This window comes from Mauremys mutica, chromosome 20 (assembly GCF_020497125.1).
Source record: "Mauremys mutica isolate MM-2020 ecotype Southern chromosome 20, ASM2049712v1, whole genome shotgun sequence".
NCBI lineage: Eukaryota > Metazoa > Chordata > Testudines > Geoemydidae > Mauremys > Mauremys mutica.
The window spans coordinates 21,873,589-21,891,389 of record NC_059091.1 but is presented as its reverse complement, the minus strand read 5'-3'; the positions used below and the strand labels follow the sequence as shown (position 1 = coordinate 21,891,389).

Here is a 17,801-nt window from a genome sequence, read left to right as displayed (position 1 = left end):
AAGGTGGGACTTCCTGCGATGCGTCTGCAATATCCATGTTAGAAGAAGGTGAGACTTCCTGCCATGCCCTAGCCAGAGGAAGGCAGGATTTCCTTCTGCGCCGGACAGAGGAGAACCCCGCCCAATAGGAAGCCTTTCGGGAGATGGCGACGACCTGACCCAGGGCAGGCATCCAAGAGGAAATTAAAGTGCTTGGAAAACAGCCGGCGGCGACCAGAGCAACACAGGAAAGCCCTGCCCTGCCGGAGAGGAAGCACATGGGGCCACGTGCTCTGCGGAGGAGCAGAAAGCGGGGCTGGCTCTCCCCCCCGCCATGCGGGGGCCTGCTGGGTGCTGGTCCCGGCAGGGTGATCCCTCCAGTCCCCCGTTCTGTCACGATGCCTAGCAGTTGGTGTGGCCGCTGGAGTCCGGGCTATCGGGGCAAAGTGGGGGCAGGCGGGAGGCTGGGGGCTTGTGGCGGAACATGCCTGAGATGTGGAAGGCCTGGAAGGAGGAGAGAGAGAAAACCAGGGTGTGAGACCTAAAAGGAAGGGGGGGGGAGCTAATTGCACTGACGTGACCATGCCCCCCACCCCGCTTTCGGGGTGGGGGTTTATTCCACAGCTGGAGGGGAAACCGAGGCAGGCTCCAATTTAGCCACAGGCCCAGGCTATAGGGTGAATCAGTATGTAAGGCAAGAATAGGCCCCCCCCAGCTCCAATCCACCCCCTCCCACTCCCAGAGCTGGGGATAGAACCCAGGAGTCCTGACCTACGTTCCCTCTAAGCTGCAGGGCCGTGCAGCAGCCTATCAAGGGCTGTGCAGGTGCTCAGGGCTGCGGTGGGGAGAGGTGCCTCTCCCACGGTCCCATCCCCAGAGCTGCTGCAGCAGGGAGAGACTCTCTCCCCCATTCCCGGAGCTGCTGTGGTGGGGAGAGGAGCCTCTCCCCTGGCTCCGAGCTGCTGGGGGGACAGAGGGCTGGGGGGGAGTCCTATCTCCCCACTGCGGCCTCAGGGCAGCCTGTACCCCAAACCCCTCATCCCCACCCCAAAGCCTAAACCCCCAGCTGCAGCTCTCATCCCCCTGCACCCCAAACCTCTGCTCCAGCCCTGAGCCCCCGCCCGCACCGAACCCCTCATCCCCGGCCCTACCCCAGAGCCAGCACCCCCAGCCGGAGCCCTCACTCCCCCTGCACCCCAACCCTCTGCCCTAGCCCACACCTGAACCCCTTGGCCCCACCTCCAACACAGATCACCTCCATATTGGTGCCCATAACAAGAGTCATCCCACACATGGATTGGTCCTGACTCCCAGCCCCCATGCTCTGACCCGCCAGATCCCCTGCCCAGAGCTGGGGATAGAACCCAGGAGTCCTGACTCCCAGTCCCTTGGATTCTATATTCCATGCTCCCGGGCAGGCTGCGTCCCGCCTCAGTGCCTCAGTTTCCACATGAGTACAAGGGAGTTCACACCTCCTGCTGGGGCTGTGCTAAGGACCCCCAGGGTTGCGGGGAGGGAGCTGGGCCGCTGGGCCCCCACAGAAGGGGAGGGGAGGTTGACCGGGAGCCCAGCAGCCCTGTGATGAGGGAAGATTTCCTCCCTGTTGCCTGTTCTAATGCTGAAGCAGGAGGCGTTTCCTGTGCTGTTTCCTGGCAGCCCAGGAGCCATGGCCCTGGGAGCGACGGCATTTCAGCCCCTCAGCTCCGGGCTGGTTGCACAGCCCCCACCCCCTCAAGACTGGGGGTGGGGAGAGCATGGGGGAGAATCCTGGCCCTGGCTCCAGCGCCTGCCACCCAAGGAGGTCAGAGCGTTCTCCACACGTTCCCTCCACCGCTGCAGCCCCTTAGAGAGCGAAAGGGACTGGCCCGAGGTCACACGAGTCAGCGGCAGAGCCAGGAATGGAGCCCCAGGAGTCCTGGGTTCTGGCCCCCACACTGAGATAACTGCTAGACCCCACTCCCCTCCCAGAGCTGGGGAGAGAACTCAGGAGTCCTGACTCCCAGCGCCCCACTCTAACCGCTAGACCCCACTCCCCTCCCAGAGCTGGGGAGAGAACCCAGAGTCCTGACTCCCAGCGCCCCACTCTAACCGCTAGACCCCACTCCCCTCCCAGAACTGAAGAGAGAACCCAGGAGTCCTGACTCCCAGCGCCCCACTGTAACCACTAGATCCCACTCCCCTCCCAGAGCTGAGAACAGAGCCCAGGAGTCCTGGTTCCCAGCCCATCCTGCTCTAAATCCTAGACTCCACTCCCTCTCCCAGAGCTAAGAATAGAACCCAGGAGTCCTGGCTCCCAGAACCCCGGTCCCCTCACTCGCTTTAACCCACTAGACCCCGGAGCTGGGGAATGAACCCAGGAGTCCTGGCTCCCAGCTGGGCTCATGGACTGAGTGTGGGGAGGGCTGGGACATGGACTCCGATGCTCTAAGAAACCAGACAAACTCCTCACACTTCCGGGAGCCGGGCCAGAGTCGAGCTGGTGACCTAGAAGGGTCCAGGCACTGATCTGTCCTGGACAGACGGCCGGCCGGCAGGTGGGGGGGGCCGGCTGGCCAGCCAGAGGCTCACACTTACCACCCAGTAGGCGATGAGCGCCCCCTGCAGGAAGCCCACGGCCACGTCCGAGGGGTGGTGCCAGTAGTCAGAGATGCGGGTGAGGCCGGTGTAGAGCGCCAGCAGGAGCAGGACGAACTGCAGCAGGGGGCGCAGCAGGCGGGCGCCCCGCCAGGTTAACCGCGCCTGCAGGTAGAACTGGGGGGCGGGGGGGGAGAAGGGGGGTGGTGAGCATTGGGGGAGGGCACTGCTCCTGGTCGCCACTCCCCCCAAATGCTGCTGCTCCCGCCCCAAAACCCTACCAGCTCCCCCCTCGCGCTCTGATTCCTGCCCCCTACCCCCCTACGCTCCACCCCTCACGCCCCACCCCCAAATGCTGCTCCCCCCATCCCTGCCCCCCCCAGCACAGCAAGAAGAATAAAGGGCATCTGAGCTGGGGGGGGGCTACTCGCAGTCCTAGTCGGTGGCGTCACCGCTGCCCCCGCCCGAGACACGTTCCCAGCCCCCACCACCCACCATTCAGGCCCGTCAGCCAGGGACGCATAAAGGACCTGTTTGTGCCGCTCCCCAAGGGAACAATGGGCCCTTCTCCATTGCCAGCCACATGGACCCAGGCATCCGGGGCGGGGGAAGGGGCCATTCGGGTGCGGTGGCGGCAGCCGGAAACTGATTCCCTTTGATGAGGGGGGAGATCGGTCAGGTGTGGGGAGTGGAGGAAAGGAGGGGAGTGAGTGGGACAGGTGCTGAGAGCAGGGTCAGGACTCCTGGGTTCTATCCCCAGCTCTGGGGAGTGGGGTCTAGTGGTTAGAGCATGGGGGCTGGGAGTCAGGACTGTCCCCATACCCACTGGACCGCACTACCCTCCAGTCAGGAGACAGGAGCCGGGGCAGCCAGACATTGGCTGCACCGCAGACGATTGGCTGCTCAGGTGCCGGATAAGCCTCTGTAGGCATGTGGGGCCCAGAACCACTCTTCTGCCATCAGCCACTGGAGAGGGCTCTCTGCTCGCCCCACCCCACTCTCAGAGCCAGAGAGAGAACCCAGGTCCCTCTGCTCTAACCACTAGACCCCACTCTCCTCCCACAGCTGGGGATAGAACCCAGGAGTCCTGGCTCCCAGCCCCTCCTTGCTCTAACCCCCAAGGAGCCATGCCCCTCCAAGCACCAGGAATAGAACCAGGGCCGGCTCCAGAGCCCAGCGGGGCAAGCACCCGCCTGGGGCGGCCCTTTCCCGGGGGGGCGGCAGGCTGGGCCGGCGGACCTGCCGCAGTCATGCCTGCGGGAGGTCCACCGGAGCCCCGGGAGCAGCGGACCTGTCGCAGGCATGACTGCGGAGGGGACGCTCGGCCGGCGGCTCCTGTGGACCTCCCGCAGGCATGACTGCGGACGGTTCGCTGGTCCCGCGGCTCGGCTGGACCTCCCGCAGGCATGCCTGCGGCAGCTCAACCAGAGCCGCCGGACCAGCGAACCGCCCGCAGCTGCGGGAGGTCCAGCCGAGCCGCGCGACCAGCGGACCCTCCGCAGTCATGCCCGCGGGAGGTCTGCTGCTCCCGCGGCTCGGGGGCGCCTCCCGGCCATGACTGCTTGGGGCGGCCAAATTTGTAGAGCCGCCCCTGAATAGAACCCAGGCGTCCTGGCCCCCCGTGGGCTCTGTGTGTAACCTTCCAACTGCCACGCTGGCAGGAAGTGCCCGGCACGGAGGGACCCTCTGCTGGGTTATTCCAGGCACTTGGCTCCACTCCCTGCTGAGGTCTCAATCGCAGGAGTCACTCTGGCTCGGGGTGGGACCCTGGACAGGGGTCGCTGGCTAAGAGGGGCTGCCAGGCCCAGCTGCTCCTTCAGGGTGAGCCCACCATGCACCCAGTGACCTCCCCCAGCCTGGCCCTGCGGGGAGATCTCCCCCTGCCCCCCCGGTGACCTCCCCAGCCTGGCTCTGCGGGGAGATCTCCCCCTGCCCCCTCGGTGACCTCCCCCAGCCTGGCTCTGCGGGGAGATCTCCCCCTGCCCCCTCGGTGACCTCCCCCAGCCTGGCTCTGCGGGGAGATCTCCCCCTGCCCCCTCGGTGACCTCCCCCAGTCTGGCTCTGCGGGGAGATCTCCCCCTGCCTCCAGTGACCTCTGCACAGGGCTCCACCGGTGAGGGGAACCCCCGCCCCAGGGCGTTGAGGCGTGACCCACGAGGGATGTTGCCGCGGGAGGTTCTAGGATGGTCAGCTCAGGCCCGTGCAATGTTAAGGTGGGTGGGGCCGGGCGGGGGCACTTACCACCAGGTATGTCATGCTGTACATGGCGAAGGAGGCGTGGCCGGAGTAGAAGGACTTCCTACAAGGGGGCAAACAAAGGCCTGGGTTACAGCTGGCGGCACCACCCGTTGCCGGGGGTGCAGAGGGATCCCGCCAGCAACCCCTCCGCCTGCCTCAGATCCCATCCAGGGCCAGGCCGGGGGGCTCCGAAGCTGCTGCCCAGGGCGGGGGGGTGTCCAGCACGGCGGGGGCAGTCTCCACGGGGCGCCACCCCCACAACCCCAGACACTGGGACAGGGCAGCCGCCATGGGACCCCTCCGGGTATTACGGACACACACGGTATCTTGGAGCATCTGTGCGAGCCAGGGGCCGCGTTCTGCCCCCCTGGGGGCACGGTGCCAAGCTCCCTCCAGGAACTAAACTCAGCGGGGACAATTACTGCAGACTCTGGGAGCGACTGCACCCAGACCTTTAACCAGGAGGTCGCACCCTGCCAAAGAGCCTGAAGGACGTGGGCACCTCCTGGCCCCCCAGGCGGAAGTTGGCGGCCTGCCGAAGTGGGAATTTTTGGTCGTATTTGTTGTGAAGCCAGAGTGAGCCTCAGTTTCCCTGATACACTGCATGGCTGCCCAGCGGTGAGGCGGGGGAAGGGATGACGTTTGCTCTCGGTGGGGGATAAGTTGGCTTGGGAACCCCGACGAGTCTTTCACCTGGGAACGGAGGAAGTCAGAGACCGCACAGGGCCTGCAAATGGGGGTGACTAGAGATCTGGGCTGAGCAGAATCTTCATCGAGTCTCCATCTGTCTACGCGGACTGGCCCACCCCAGGTGATTACACAACCCGCTGCTGGAGCGTCACCGGGACTCCTCGGTCCCTGAGGAGCAGACAAGCCTCCCCCCGGGGTCTGTCCCAGCAGAGCTCGGGGCGTGACGCAGGAGTAGGGTGTCCAGACAGCAAGTGTGAAAAATCAGGACGGGGGGTGGCGGGGTAATAGGAGCCTATACAAGAAAAAGACCCAAAAATCGGGACTGTCCCTATAAAATGGGGACATCAGGTCACCCTAAGCAGGAGGGCCCCAGAGGTTTCGGTCTCAGGAGGTGGAGCTTGGCTAGTTTACGCTGAGTTTTCTTTGCAACGCTTCTGGCCCAAGAAGAACCGGCCTAGCCCCCGGGAGAGAGCAGAACGGCAGGCGGGTGGCTGGGCGAACGGCAGGGAATTGCAGAGGGGCTGCAAGCCTAGATCTCCGGGGGAGCTAAGAGGACATCCCCTGAGCAGACACGGGTTCAAACCCGGCCTGGCTCAGAGGTGCGGTAACCCTGAAGCTGTGTAAGGGACCCACTCCTGGACCCTGCGGAGGGGCAAGTTGTATGGGGATCCCCCCGACACTCTCCATGGGGACCTCCCCCCAGATACAGGGGCAGGGCAAGGGGGGGCATGACACTGGGGCAAGGGGCAGTCAAATGTCAGAACTCCCCCTGGCCACCCATCACGTCACACTGGTCTCAGTGGGGAATCTATAGGGGATTTGTTTTAGGCCAGGCTGCTGGACACAGACAGACCCTGCAGTTACCCCGAGCCTGTAAGGCCAGGTGTCACCACCTGGGGACCCCCCCCCCCAATCTGGGCCCACACTCTGCAGCTGGCTCCACTAGAGGGGGACCCATCCTTTACCTCAACCCACCACCCTGCCTTAAAGGGACGGTGCCCCCGGGAGCTCACCGGGCTTCCTTCTCCTGCGACAGCCCCGCAGTGCAGGCGTACTCCTCCACGTAGCCCCGGGAGCAGTTGAGGAGCGTGAGGTCCGGCCGGCAGACAGCCAGGAAGTGGGGGCGGAGGCGGCCGACGGTGATCTTGGCCATGTTGGTGAGGGACTGGCCCACGGTGCAGCCGAAGAGGAAGGCGCCGATCTCCTTGTAGAGGACGGCCACGTAGGGGTTGGGGATGAAGGAGCGGGAGCCCAGGTGCAGGGAGTGGATGCGGTAGCTCTCGCCCAGGGCGATCTGCATGGCAAGATGGGGAGGCACCGGGGGACGGCAGCTTGAGATGGGCAGCCGTCCCAGCCAGCTCCCCGCAACATGGGTTGGGACACGGACCATCCCCGAGGGCCGTGGGAAGCTGGGGAAGGGGGGGCTCCCTATGCACTTTGCAGACCAGCAGAACTCAATTCCCTGCGTCCCCTGTCCCAGCCCCTTGGTTTGGGGGAGGGATAGCTCAGTGGTTTGAGCATTGGCCTACTAAACCCAGGGTTGTGAGTTCAATCCTTGAGGGGGCCATTTGGGGATTAGTCCTGCTTTGAGCAGGGGGTTAGACTAGATGATCTCTTGAGGTCCCTTCCAACCCTAATAATCTATGATTCTACCCTATAATCTCATCCCACCCAATCCCTGTTTTTAAAGCCAGCCCTGCCCCCCACCCTCCTATCCTGCCCCACACCCTGCAGCAGGGAGTTCAACAAGGCAAGCAGCCTGCTGGAGGTGGGGTTCAGTGGCAGCGGATCGTGCCCAGGCTGGGATCCTGTCTCTGGGGCCAATGGCTGATGCTTTGGAGGAAGGGTTGGAAACAGGTGTTCTGCGCCGAGGGGCACGGCTAACATTTTGTAAGGGGCACACGGGGGTGAGCTACCCAGAGCCCACCCCTCTGCCACCTCCAGCCTCTCACCCCCAGCCCCTGACACCCCGCAGGGGGATCAGCAGGGGGCGCTCTCTCCTGGCAGGCAGCGCGGGCCCCAGTGCGGCACTAGGGGGCACTGTGCTGCAGGGGGCGCTCGCCTCTCACAGCGACTCACCGAGACGGAGGTGATGAGGATCCCCACCGAGATCAGCACCGCGTCGCTGACGGTCTCCGCCCGCTGGAGCGGGTAGTGGATGCTGCTGTCGTTGCAGTAGAAGCCGCGGCGCATGGGGGGGACCAGACCAACCTCACAGACCAAGAACGGGACGGAGGCTGCAGCGGGAAGAGAGAGCGGGGCGCTGAGCAGGGGCTAACCCAGCCCAGGGGGCATCTGTGGGGCCCCCCCGCCCCAATCCCATGAGCTTCCCCCACAGGGACTGGCTCAGGACACCCCAGTCTGACTGCCCCCCTCAGGGACTGCCCTCCCTTCTCCCACCCCCATCTCACTGCCTCTCCCACCCCAGGGCACCAGCTCATGACACCCTGCAACAACCCCCCCAATACTGACACCTCCCCCACCCAAATCCCACTGCCCTTCCCCCAGGCATCATGTCATACCACCCAACCCCCATCCCACTGCCTCCACCCCTCCAGGGACCAGCCCAGGACACCCCACCCCCACTATCCTGCTTCCCCTCAGGTCTGGTCCATGACTCACCCCCTCCATCCTGCTGCCCCCCCCATGACTGGCCTGTGACAGCCCCCCCACTCCTGAGACCCCACCTCCAGGAACCAGCCTCATTGCTTTGGTGGGACTCTCCCCTCCCTGCCTCCACCACCCCAAGGCAGGGCACATGGCTCAGACCCCAACAGGTGGCAGCCCGCCCTCAACTCTGACCTGGGAGCAGAGCGGGGGGATCTCCCCTCTGATCCCAGCAGGAGCAGCCCTTGGATGCTGGGACGGGGTGCAACCTGCTTTGCATTAGGGCTGCTGGCAGGAGCCAGTGATGGGGGGGTGCAGGGAGGGAGGAGATTAGGCCTTAAACTTCCAGCCAGGACGGGTGAGTTCCTGATTCCAAGAAGCCACGTCTGTGCCTGGCTCTTAAAGGGGCAGTAAAGCCAAATTCCCCCTCCCTCGTTAGAAGAGGAAAAATGCCCACGTAGCCCAGCTTGTCTCCTTTCCACCATGAACCCTGCACTCATGAGAGACCCCTGCAGCACTGGGGGCTGGAAGCACCAGTCTGGACAACGGTGAACAGACCCTGGTGAGGTGGGAGCAGAGACCCAGATGCTCCCATGCACAGATCCTGTCGCACGTGGGGGCTACAAGCGTGAAACCAGGGAACAGGCCTGGATCCCAGCGTGCTGGGGGACTTAAGTGTGAATCCCGCCAGGTGGGTCCTGCTGCACACGAGGCTGGGAGCAGGAAGCCTGGCCCTCGGGTGCTTGGACACCAGCGTGATCAGACACTGGGAGCAGGAACCACAGTGCTAGTGCCCTCATGAGTGTGGATCCCAGTGAGCTGGGCTTGCAAATCCTGGCACTAGCACCCTGGCACAAGGATCCTGGTGGGCAGGGTAGGCATGTCCTGGCACTAGCACCCTGGCACAAGGATCCTGGTGGGCAGGGTGTGCGTGTCCTGGCACTAGTACCCTGGCACGAGGATCCTGGTGAGCAGGGTGTGCATATCCTGGCACTAGCACCCTGGCACGAGGATCCTGGTGAGCAGGGTGGGCATGTCTTGGCACTAGTGCCCTGGCATGAGGATGCTGGTGCACTCAGAGGCTGGGAGCGTGAACCTGTGCAGTAGCAGGCTGGGACGGGAGTGTGAAGAGATGGAAGAAGATCCCAATGAGGTCAACGTAGGGAGCAGTAGGGAGTGCAAACGGTTCATCCTTCTGCTTCAGTTTGGTGGGATTCAAGGCCTGGTGGGACCCAGGCGTCCTAGCAGGCAGTGCTGGGCTGTCACTTTAAGAGACAACGAGACTGCATAACCCTCCCAGGGGGCTCTGGGCTCCTTTTTGGGGCTGAGAACGATGTTTCCACGTTTGGTTCCCAGGTTCCCTCCCTTCCCGTCTCACTTGGCAAATGAGTTTTCTCAGGATCGCTCTTTCCGACGGGCTAGGCCGCCTGCCAAGGGCCAGGGCGATGCCTGCAGAGCACCTTGGGACCTAGGAGGGGGCGCCCGACTCCCTCCTCCCTCCTCCCAGCAGGGGACACCTCGCGACGGGTGAGTGGCTAGGGCTGGGTGTGCTCTCCTGGGGGGCCAGCAGGGGGCGCTACCACCCTTAAGACGGGCAGGGAGAAAGCGAGGATGCCAGAGCTGGGAATGTCCACCAGGGGGCACTGCCAGCTTGGGGCAGGAGCCCTCCAGGGCTGGGCAGGCCAGAGGGGCATGTCACCCTGGTGCCTGCAGGGGGCGTTCTCGGGAACGCAGCCCCCTGGCAGGAAGGAGCCACCCCCGGCTTTGACGTCAAAGATCTGAGTCTCATGGGGACGGCTGGCCTGGGCCAAGGCTGGATCCCACCCAGCTCCCAGCGACTCCCACGCTGTGCGGATACCAAGGCCCCAGGGACTGGCTTGAGCTGGCTCCAGGTTTCCATCCTCAGTCGGCTGCGCCGTGACCTGCCTGGGCAGGGCTGTATTTGTACTGAGAGCCCAGGGCTGGAGCGGCAGCAGCACGTTCAGAGCGGTGCCGGACACGCCAGCCGTGACTGGGAGCCCCAACCCACTGGGGCCAGATCCCCAGCTGGTGTAAATCAGCACCCTCCATTGGAGCCAAGGGGCCAGATCTCCAGTGGTGTAAATCAGCACCCTCCATTGGAGCCAAGGGGCCAGATCCCCAGCTGGTGTAAATCAGCATCATTCCATTACAGCCACAGGGCCAGATCCCCAGCTGGTGTAAATCAGCTCCCTCCTTTAGAGCCATGGGGCCAGATCGCTAGTGGTGTAAATCAGCACCCTCCATTGGAGCCAAGGGGCCAGATCGCTAGTGGTGTAAATCAGCCTCATTCCATTGGAGCCACGGGGCCAGATCGCTAGTGGTGTAAATCAGCACCCTCCATTGGAGCCAAGGGGCCAGATCTCCAGTGGTGTAAATCAGCACCCTCCATTGGAGCCAAGGGGCCAGATCCCCAGCTGGTGTAAATCAGCATCACTCCATTGGAGCCACGGGGCCAGATCTCCAGCTGGTGTAAATCAGCATCGCTCCATTGGAGTCATGGGGCCAGATCCCCAGCTGGTGTAAATCAGCGCCCTCCATTGGAGCACAGAGGACAGAAGAAAAGTCCAAACACCCTGAAATCCGGGCCGGGGGGGGGGGGGGAGTGGTGGTTGCGCGGCAGCGAGAGACCAGCCTGGGGCTTTAGGGGCACGCGCCCATCACGCCTTCAGCTACCTGTCTCCTTAGGGGGGCGCCAGGGCCTCCAGCCCGGGGTGGGGGGGCGCAAACGTGTGTGCAGGGGGGTTCGGCTAGCCGAGCGTGGGGGAGCTTCTTGTTGCCAGGACACCGCCGTGCGAGCAGGGCTGCAATCACATCCACCGCGCGGCGGCTCGTGCGAAGCCGTCAATTTCCTCGCGGGCCACAGGCCGAAGGCAGCTTCTTAGCCAGCGCACGTGGTACCCGGGCATGAGTCTGCGCCCACAGAGGGCGTGATTCAGCCCGGTGAGCGGGGGAGCACCGTTCTCGCCCACCAGGGGGCGCTGTCAGGACATTGGGGGCACTTCACCCACCCGGGGGGGGGGCACTGCTGGAACAGCAGGGGAAGATGCCCTGTGTGCCGGGGGGGCGCCACTGTGACACTGAAGGGGTGGGGTGGGGGGACGCCCGCTCAGCCCCTTGCCCTGGTCTATATCAGCTCCGTCGACGCCAGCCCGGTGCCCCCAGCCTGCCCTTGACCCAGCCCTGCCCAGCCGCGGTGCCTCAGTCATCTCAGACACGCCAAACCTCCCGGCTATTCGGACAGGGCTCGGCTATTAATAGCCCCTCTCTTGTCCATGTTCGGGCGTCGCCCCCTCCCCCTGGCTCGCTGCCCGGGGCTAGGGGCTCCCTGCCGGTCAGGCCCAGGTGCCGGGCTGGGAGGGAGAGAACAGGGCCCGGGAGGGGGTTCCCTACTGTGCTGCGGGGGAGGGAGGGATTCCCGGGGCTAGTGCCTCAGTGGGTCAATCTTGTATGGGGGGGGGGCTCTTGGGACGACTGCTCTGGTGAACGGATCCCAAGGCCTGCAGGGCACGAGCGTGCGAGGCCTGCAGGCACTCGCACCCTTTGCCCTCAGGACGGGGGTGCCAGCCCTGTGCCCCTGCAGCCCCCCCTCCCGCCCGCCCCCGGGGTGGTGTATAGGGCCAGAAGCTCTCCCCCACTCCCGGGTAGGTTCAGCAGGCACCGCTGGGGCCCGACACCGAGGGGCGGAAGCAGGTGGAACCGGCGGCGGGAGAGGCCAAGGGGCACCCAGCGAGTGTCCTAGGGAGAGGAGCGGGGAACAGCTGCAGGGCGCGGCCGGCTCTGAACCGCAGCCAAGAGCCCAAGGCCAGGAAGGGAGAGCGGCAGGGACGGGATGGGACCAGGGCGGGAGGAGGAGGAGAAACGCGGGCGAGAGGCTGAAGCAGACAGAGGAGGGGAGCCCCCCTCCGCCCCCGCAGACCCCTAGCGGGCAGTGAGCTGGTGGCATGGGGTGTGGGGGGAGGTACCGGCAGGGGGCATTGGAAGCTGCCCAAGCCAGGTCCCGATCCTGGGGTGGGCTGTGCCGGCGGAAGGAGGGAAGCACTGGGGTCCTGCAGGGGGCGGGGGGTTCCCCGTGGGTTGGGACGATGGCGTGGGCACTCCCCAGCCAAGGGGGATGGTTGGGATCTGGGCAGAGCCCCGGTGGGGGTAGGGGGTCATGACCTGGCACAACCTGTGACCCTTTCTTAATCCCCCTCCCCCTGATGCCTTATCCCAGAGCAGATCAGCATTGTCCATCCTTCACCCAACCTGACCCCCACCTTCCCCACAGCCCAACCCCCACCACCTGCCCCACCAGTGGGTCCTCCCCTCCCCCCCGATTTAACACCCCCCCATGACTCAATCCCCCCAAATAGCCTCCCTTTGCAATACAACCCCTGCCCCCACCCTTCCCCCAGGATCCAGCACCACCCACCTTGTCCCAACCCCCACGATCCACCCTGCCAGTCTGCCCCCTCCCCACCAATCTGACCCCTTCTCCAACCCCGTCCCTCATGATCCACTCCACCAGCCTCCCTCTCCCCCAGGATCTGATCCACGCCACCCTGGCACAGTCCCATGATCCAACCCACCTTGCCCCCTCCCCAACATGGTCCAACCCCTGAGACCTGAAGGCCCCCCCCCAGCCACTGAGCTCCCCCAGTCCAGCAGCAACCCCCATCCCTCAGAGTGGCGGGGCTGACGCGGCGTCTCTCGCTGCTCCCCAAGCCAAACCGACTCGGATCCCCCCCAGGGCACCCCCAGCTCTGCTAACGTGCTAGGATACTCCCCTGGCTCACCCCACTAACTGCCCCTCTGAGCCCAATGGCTAGTGCAGTCGGGTCAGGGGGCTCATAGAGAAGAAGGATGGCCAAGTGATTAGTGTGCTAGCCTGGGACCTGGGAGAGCTCAGTTCCCAACTCTGCCACAGAGCTTGGGCAAGTCACTTGCCTCTCTGTGCCTCAGTTTCCCCAGGGGGTCCTACCACGCAGAGGGGCTGTGAGGCAACGTACATTACAGATGGTGAGGGGTTGGATACCAGGGCACGCGACTGCCGTGCAAGAACGAGCTCTATCTGGGCTTTGCCATGCTCCTGTTTGACTGAAGTGGAACTGAAATAGGGTCTGTAAATCGGTTCGGAAACAGATTTACACCAGCACAGCCTCTCTGCAGTGGGTTCCATTTGCAATCAGCTTCAACTGAACTGATGTCAGGTTTTGTACGTACTTTTCCCCCCCACCCCTTTAACTTAAGTCAGCTCCCTGGCCAGTAAGTAGGGGCCTATGAAATTCATGGACCATTTGGGACAATTTCACAGTCATAGGATTTTAAAAATCGTAAATGTCCTGGTTTCAGATATTTCGATCTGAAACGTCACCGTGTTGTAACCGAGGGGGTCCGGACCCAAATGGAGGTCCTGGGGGGGAGGGGGTCACAAGGCTCTTGTAGGGCGACACGGGACTGCCACCCTCACTTCTGCCCTGCTGCTGGCAGAGGTGCTGCCTTCAGAGCAGGGCTCCCAGCCAGCAGCTGTCCGGAGGTGGGTTTGACCGAGCCCTGGGAACGGTCCATGCAGGGGAAAAGGAAATCCCATCCCTTCCTGGCCAGGCCGGGACTAGAAGCTAGAGCCTGATTCATGGTAGGAGTTCCCAGGTAGGGTGTCCCAGCCCTTCTCCTCCTCCGGGCCCAGCACTCGGGGGCTAAAGGGGTCTTAGGCTGTCTGAGGGGGGGGAAAGAGTTGTGTCCACAGCAACCCCCGACCACGGCGCCCCGGGAGGTCCCCCACCTGTAAGGCCAGTCCTGCCCCTCCCCATACCATCCCACCCATTCCCTATCTCCCATTTCTTCTGGCAAACAGAGGCTAGGGACACCATCCCTACCTATCCCGGCTAACAGCCATCGCTGGACCTATCCTCCAAGAATTTATCTAGTTCTTTTTTGAACCCTGTTATAGTCTTGGCCTTCACAACATCCCCTGGCAAGGAGTTCCATAAGTTGACTGTGGGTTGTTCTGCGCATCAAGTCTGCTCAACCACATGTGTGCCCAGAAATCAAATAAAGCCAAAGCATTCCGATTTCTCGGTTCGAAACGACTCTTTTCCTTCCAAAATTTCCTCCAGTTTTACTTAACCCCTCCCTTCCCCCCACGATGTTTCAAAACAGTTGCAGTCAAGTCAAAACAGTTGGATTTTGTCAAACTGAAATATTTCCTTCCATCCAAAACGATTATTTTGCTTTGCTGTTTCGGTGAAAGAAACAAACCCCCAAAATCCATTATCTGCCCAGTTTTACTTATCTGGCCCCCAGTACCCAAAATAGATCACTCCTGTAGATTATCCCAGGATATTTCTGCCTATATATAGACAGAGACATCAGAACCCAGACTGGTGGATCCATTTAGCTCACTACCCTGCCTCTGAGAGCAGGCAGGGCCAGAGAATAAAACCCTGTTGTCAGCAGTTAAGGGAGAATACATATTAACCTCTAAGATTCAAAGGTTGATTTATACACAAACAGGCCCTTTCTAGTCCTTTCAAACCTCTTGGTTATTACATTTTTAGCCCTCTAACTCCAGATAGTCTCATTAGCCCTTCCCCTTTAAAAAACAAACAAACAAAATCCTGCTGAAATCAAGGACATCTTGTAGCAAGGAGTTCCACAGGCCAAGGACACAACCTGCGTGTGGAAAGTATTTCCTTTGCTCTGTTTTGAGTGAGCCACCTTTTGGCTTCATTCAATTTCTCCTTGTACCGTGAGGCACAGCCAACGGATCTACCTTCTCCGCCTCATTTGCCTCTAACACTCCCACAATGTTAATCTCTCTCTTCACGCGTAAGAGGCTTTCCCCCAGGCCTCAAGCCATGCTCCATCCGTCTAATGCTGGATCCTTCTGCAGACGGCTCTGAACTGAGCCCAGCACCCCTGGCGGGTCTGGCCCATTGATGCCATTAGAATATTTTCCATCTTATTCTCCTTCCTAGCCTAACGTGTGTTCCTTGCTTTTCCCTCAGCGACACCAGCAGTTTAGTGGGTCTCAGGCTCTGAGAGCGTCGATCCCTCTGGGATCAGCCCTGATGGGGAAAGGCGGCTAGATCGAAGTGAGACCCCTGCAGCTACAGTGCCGTTAAATATCCTTCCAGAGGAGAAGGTGTGGGGCCTAACTGATGCCCCGGACACGCCACATGAAGCCCGGAGCTTTGAATCGTCAGGTTTGCGCAGATCCAGACTCCCCGGAGTCATGGGTTTGCTGGGAATGAAACCAAACTGATCCTCACACTCCAGCCAGCTAACCTGGCTTCCATGCCATCAACTTCAAACTGCGCTGGATTCGAGTCGCCCCCGCCCCAGAATAAGAGCCGGCACTTCTGTCTACAGGGAGAGATGGTCTTTGCCTCCATGGGGCAGCTAGTAACTCTGCTTCCTCCCCCAGACCAGCTGGTGTCAACCTCCCCCCATTGACACCCTCCAGTTCAAGTCCTGGCCCAAGTTTCCTCCCCAGAGGTGGCTGCATTTCAGGGCCAGGGCACAGCTTTGGGATCCGCAGCACTACATCAAAGAGGGCAGGAGTCCCAGGGAACGGGGAGGCAGAGGGGGCCAGCTCCCCTGAGGGAAGGAGAACCAGGAGCCAGGGGTCCCGGGGAAGGTGGCTCCACAACGCATGGGGCTCTGCCCGCGCCGCACTCACCCACGAGCAGACAGACGATATCCAGGACGACCAGGGTCTTTCTCTGCCCCAGCCCCGGGGCAGCATAATCCTCAGGCTGGGAGCTGGGCGCCCGGACGGTCACCCGGACGTCTCGGCCTCCCGGCCATGCCTGGGGCTCCACCGAGAGCCTGGGGGGCAGATCGGGGAGGAGTTCACACCTGCCCTTTTGCATGGCCTTCGGGCGGGGGAGGAAAGGTGCAATCCAGATTCCTAGAGCGGGTCCAGGGGAATGTGGATTTCCAGCCCCAGGAGGGGCAGGGGATTGGGAGGGAATCCGGATTCCGGGCACAGCCTGGCACAAGGACGGAGCAGCAGAGGGCTGGTGTCTTTCCTGCTCCTCCTCCTCGTCTCTCGGTACAGGGGTCAGGGAGCCTGGAAAGCAGCAAAAACAAACAAACGGTTCTAAGCTACAGGTCAGCCAAGGCTGCGGCTGCACTGGGGGGCAGCGCGGGGAGACGGGGGCTCAGTAGCGGGGAGGGGGGATCCCAAGGATCTATGCTCCAGGGCTGACGGCATCGGAAGGGCTGTGGGCAGAGATCCCAGCTCCAGGAGGGGCACGCACAGGGCCAGCTGCAAGGGAGCATGGGCGGAGATGGCAGCTGCCCAGGGTGTGTGTGTGTGGGGGGGGGGCAGAGATCACAGCTTCCCCTGGCTGGACCCCCCCCCCGAACCTCCCCTTTGGGGGAGTCAGGGCAGGGGGCCCAGCTCCCCCCATGGGTGGGCGCAATCAGGGGGTTGGCATAGGAGGATCTGGGCAGGGGATCCCATGGGGGATCTAGGCAGGGGTTCAGGGGGGTGGAGGCCCAGGAAGGGGGGTGTAGTGGGGCTCAGGAAGGGGGGGTCCAGGAGGTACTGCACATCCCGGAGATGGGACAAAGATCAGCGCTCAGGGCACCTCCCTCTGGGGGACCCCACAGGCAGGTGAGATCCAGGGGGATCTAGTCATGGGGTCCTAGCTCCCTGTGGGGGCAGGGGGGTCCAAGGAGGCACCTAGGAAGGGGCATATAGGGAGCAGAGATCCTGGGAACGGGGGGGAGTCCCCCAGGGGAGGAGAGGTTCAGGGGGCAGGGGTCCCGAGAAGGGGGGTCTGGAGGTCCTGGGACAGGGGGCCAGCCGGGGTCCCAGTTCCCCCTCGGGGCAGGAGAGGGCAGGGGGCCTGAGATGGGGAGTCCCGGGACAGGGGGGCCAGCCGGGGTCCCAGCTCCCCCCGGGGCAGGGGGCCTGGGATGGGGAGTCCCGGGACAGGGGGCCCAGCTCCCCCCGGGGCAGGGGGCCTGGGATGGGGAGTCCCGGGACAGGGGGCCCAGCTCCCCCCGGGGCAGCCCTTCCCGGGGCAGCCCTTCCAGGTACCTGTTGGCCGCTGCCGCGCTCACCGGCCCTGGGCTCCCCCCTCGCTGGGGCCGGTCTCCTCTCCCCGCCGCCGGGGGAGCGGGGCAGGGGGTCTCCCTGCAGCCGGGCTGGGGCGCTCGTTCCCCGGGCTCCTGCTCAGCCCAGCGCCGGACCGAGAGGCGCCGACGGCTGCTGCCTCCACCTCCAGCTGCTGGGGCTGGGACTGGGGCTCCTCCCTCCCCGTCCTGCCCCACGCGGGCTCTGGGGAGGGGCCCGGGCCAGGGGCTGGAGCACGGATCGGAGCGGGGGGGAGAGCCGGGCGGGATTGACTGGCAGGGATCAGCGTCTCTCCAGGCTGGGACCCTCCTGTGTATCGCCACGGGGCCAGCAGTGGGTCGAGACCCCCCCCAGGCCTAGGGGGAGGAGGGGAGTGGAGAGGACTGAGCAGGGTGGGGAGAGGGGGGTCCCCGAAGCCCGGCTGGCCCAGTGAGCAGGGCTCAAGCCTCTGCCTTGGGGAAGCCTGGGTTCTGTTCCCTCCTGTGACCTTGGGCCAGTCACTATAACCAGGGTGTGCCTCAGTTTCCCCATCTACAATGGGGACGAACAACCTTGCCCTCCCTCACGGGATGGGTGTGGGGGTGTGTGTGTGTGTGTGTGTGTGTGTGTGGGGATCGACAGAGCA

General features: G+C 63.3%; 1 protein-coding gene across 1 annotated transcript; it reads right to left on the bottom strand.

The window, feature by feature from the left end:
* Positions 1 to 238: 238 nt before the first annotated feature.
* Positions 239 to 17,329, bottom strand: LOC123354046 (phospholipid phosphatase 3-like). The gene is made up of 7 exons (XM_044995665.1): positions 17,141 to 17,329; positions 15,770 to 16,162; positions 7,561 to 7,718; positions 6,495 to 6,775; positions 4,795 to 4,852; positions 2,554 to 2,730; positions 239 to 483 (listed from the first exon to the last, which is right to left on the bottom strand). Exons 2-7 carry the CDS (start codon positions 15,960 to 15,962, stop codon positions 382 to 384), a joined length of 969 nt encoding a protein of 322 aa, XP_044851600.1. The 5' UTR covers positions 15,963 to 16,162; positions 17,141 to 17,329; the 3' UTR covers positions 239 to 381.
* Positions 17,330 to 17,801: the final 472 nt, after the last annotated feature.

Coding starts and splice junctions, on each gene's coding strand:
- LOC123354046 (XM_044995665.1), bottom strand. CDS start 15,962: ATGCAAAAGGGCAGGTGTGAACTCCTCCCCGATCTGCCCCCCAGGCTC. Junction 7,719..15,769: donor TATCGTCTGTCTGCTCGTGG/GTGAGTGCGGCG, acceptor TTCCCGCTGCAG/CCTCCGTCCCGTTCTTGGTC. Junction 484..2,553: donor CGCTCATCGCCTACTGGGTG/GTAAGTGTGAGC, acceptor TCCTCCTTCCAG/GCCTTCCACATCTCAGGCAT.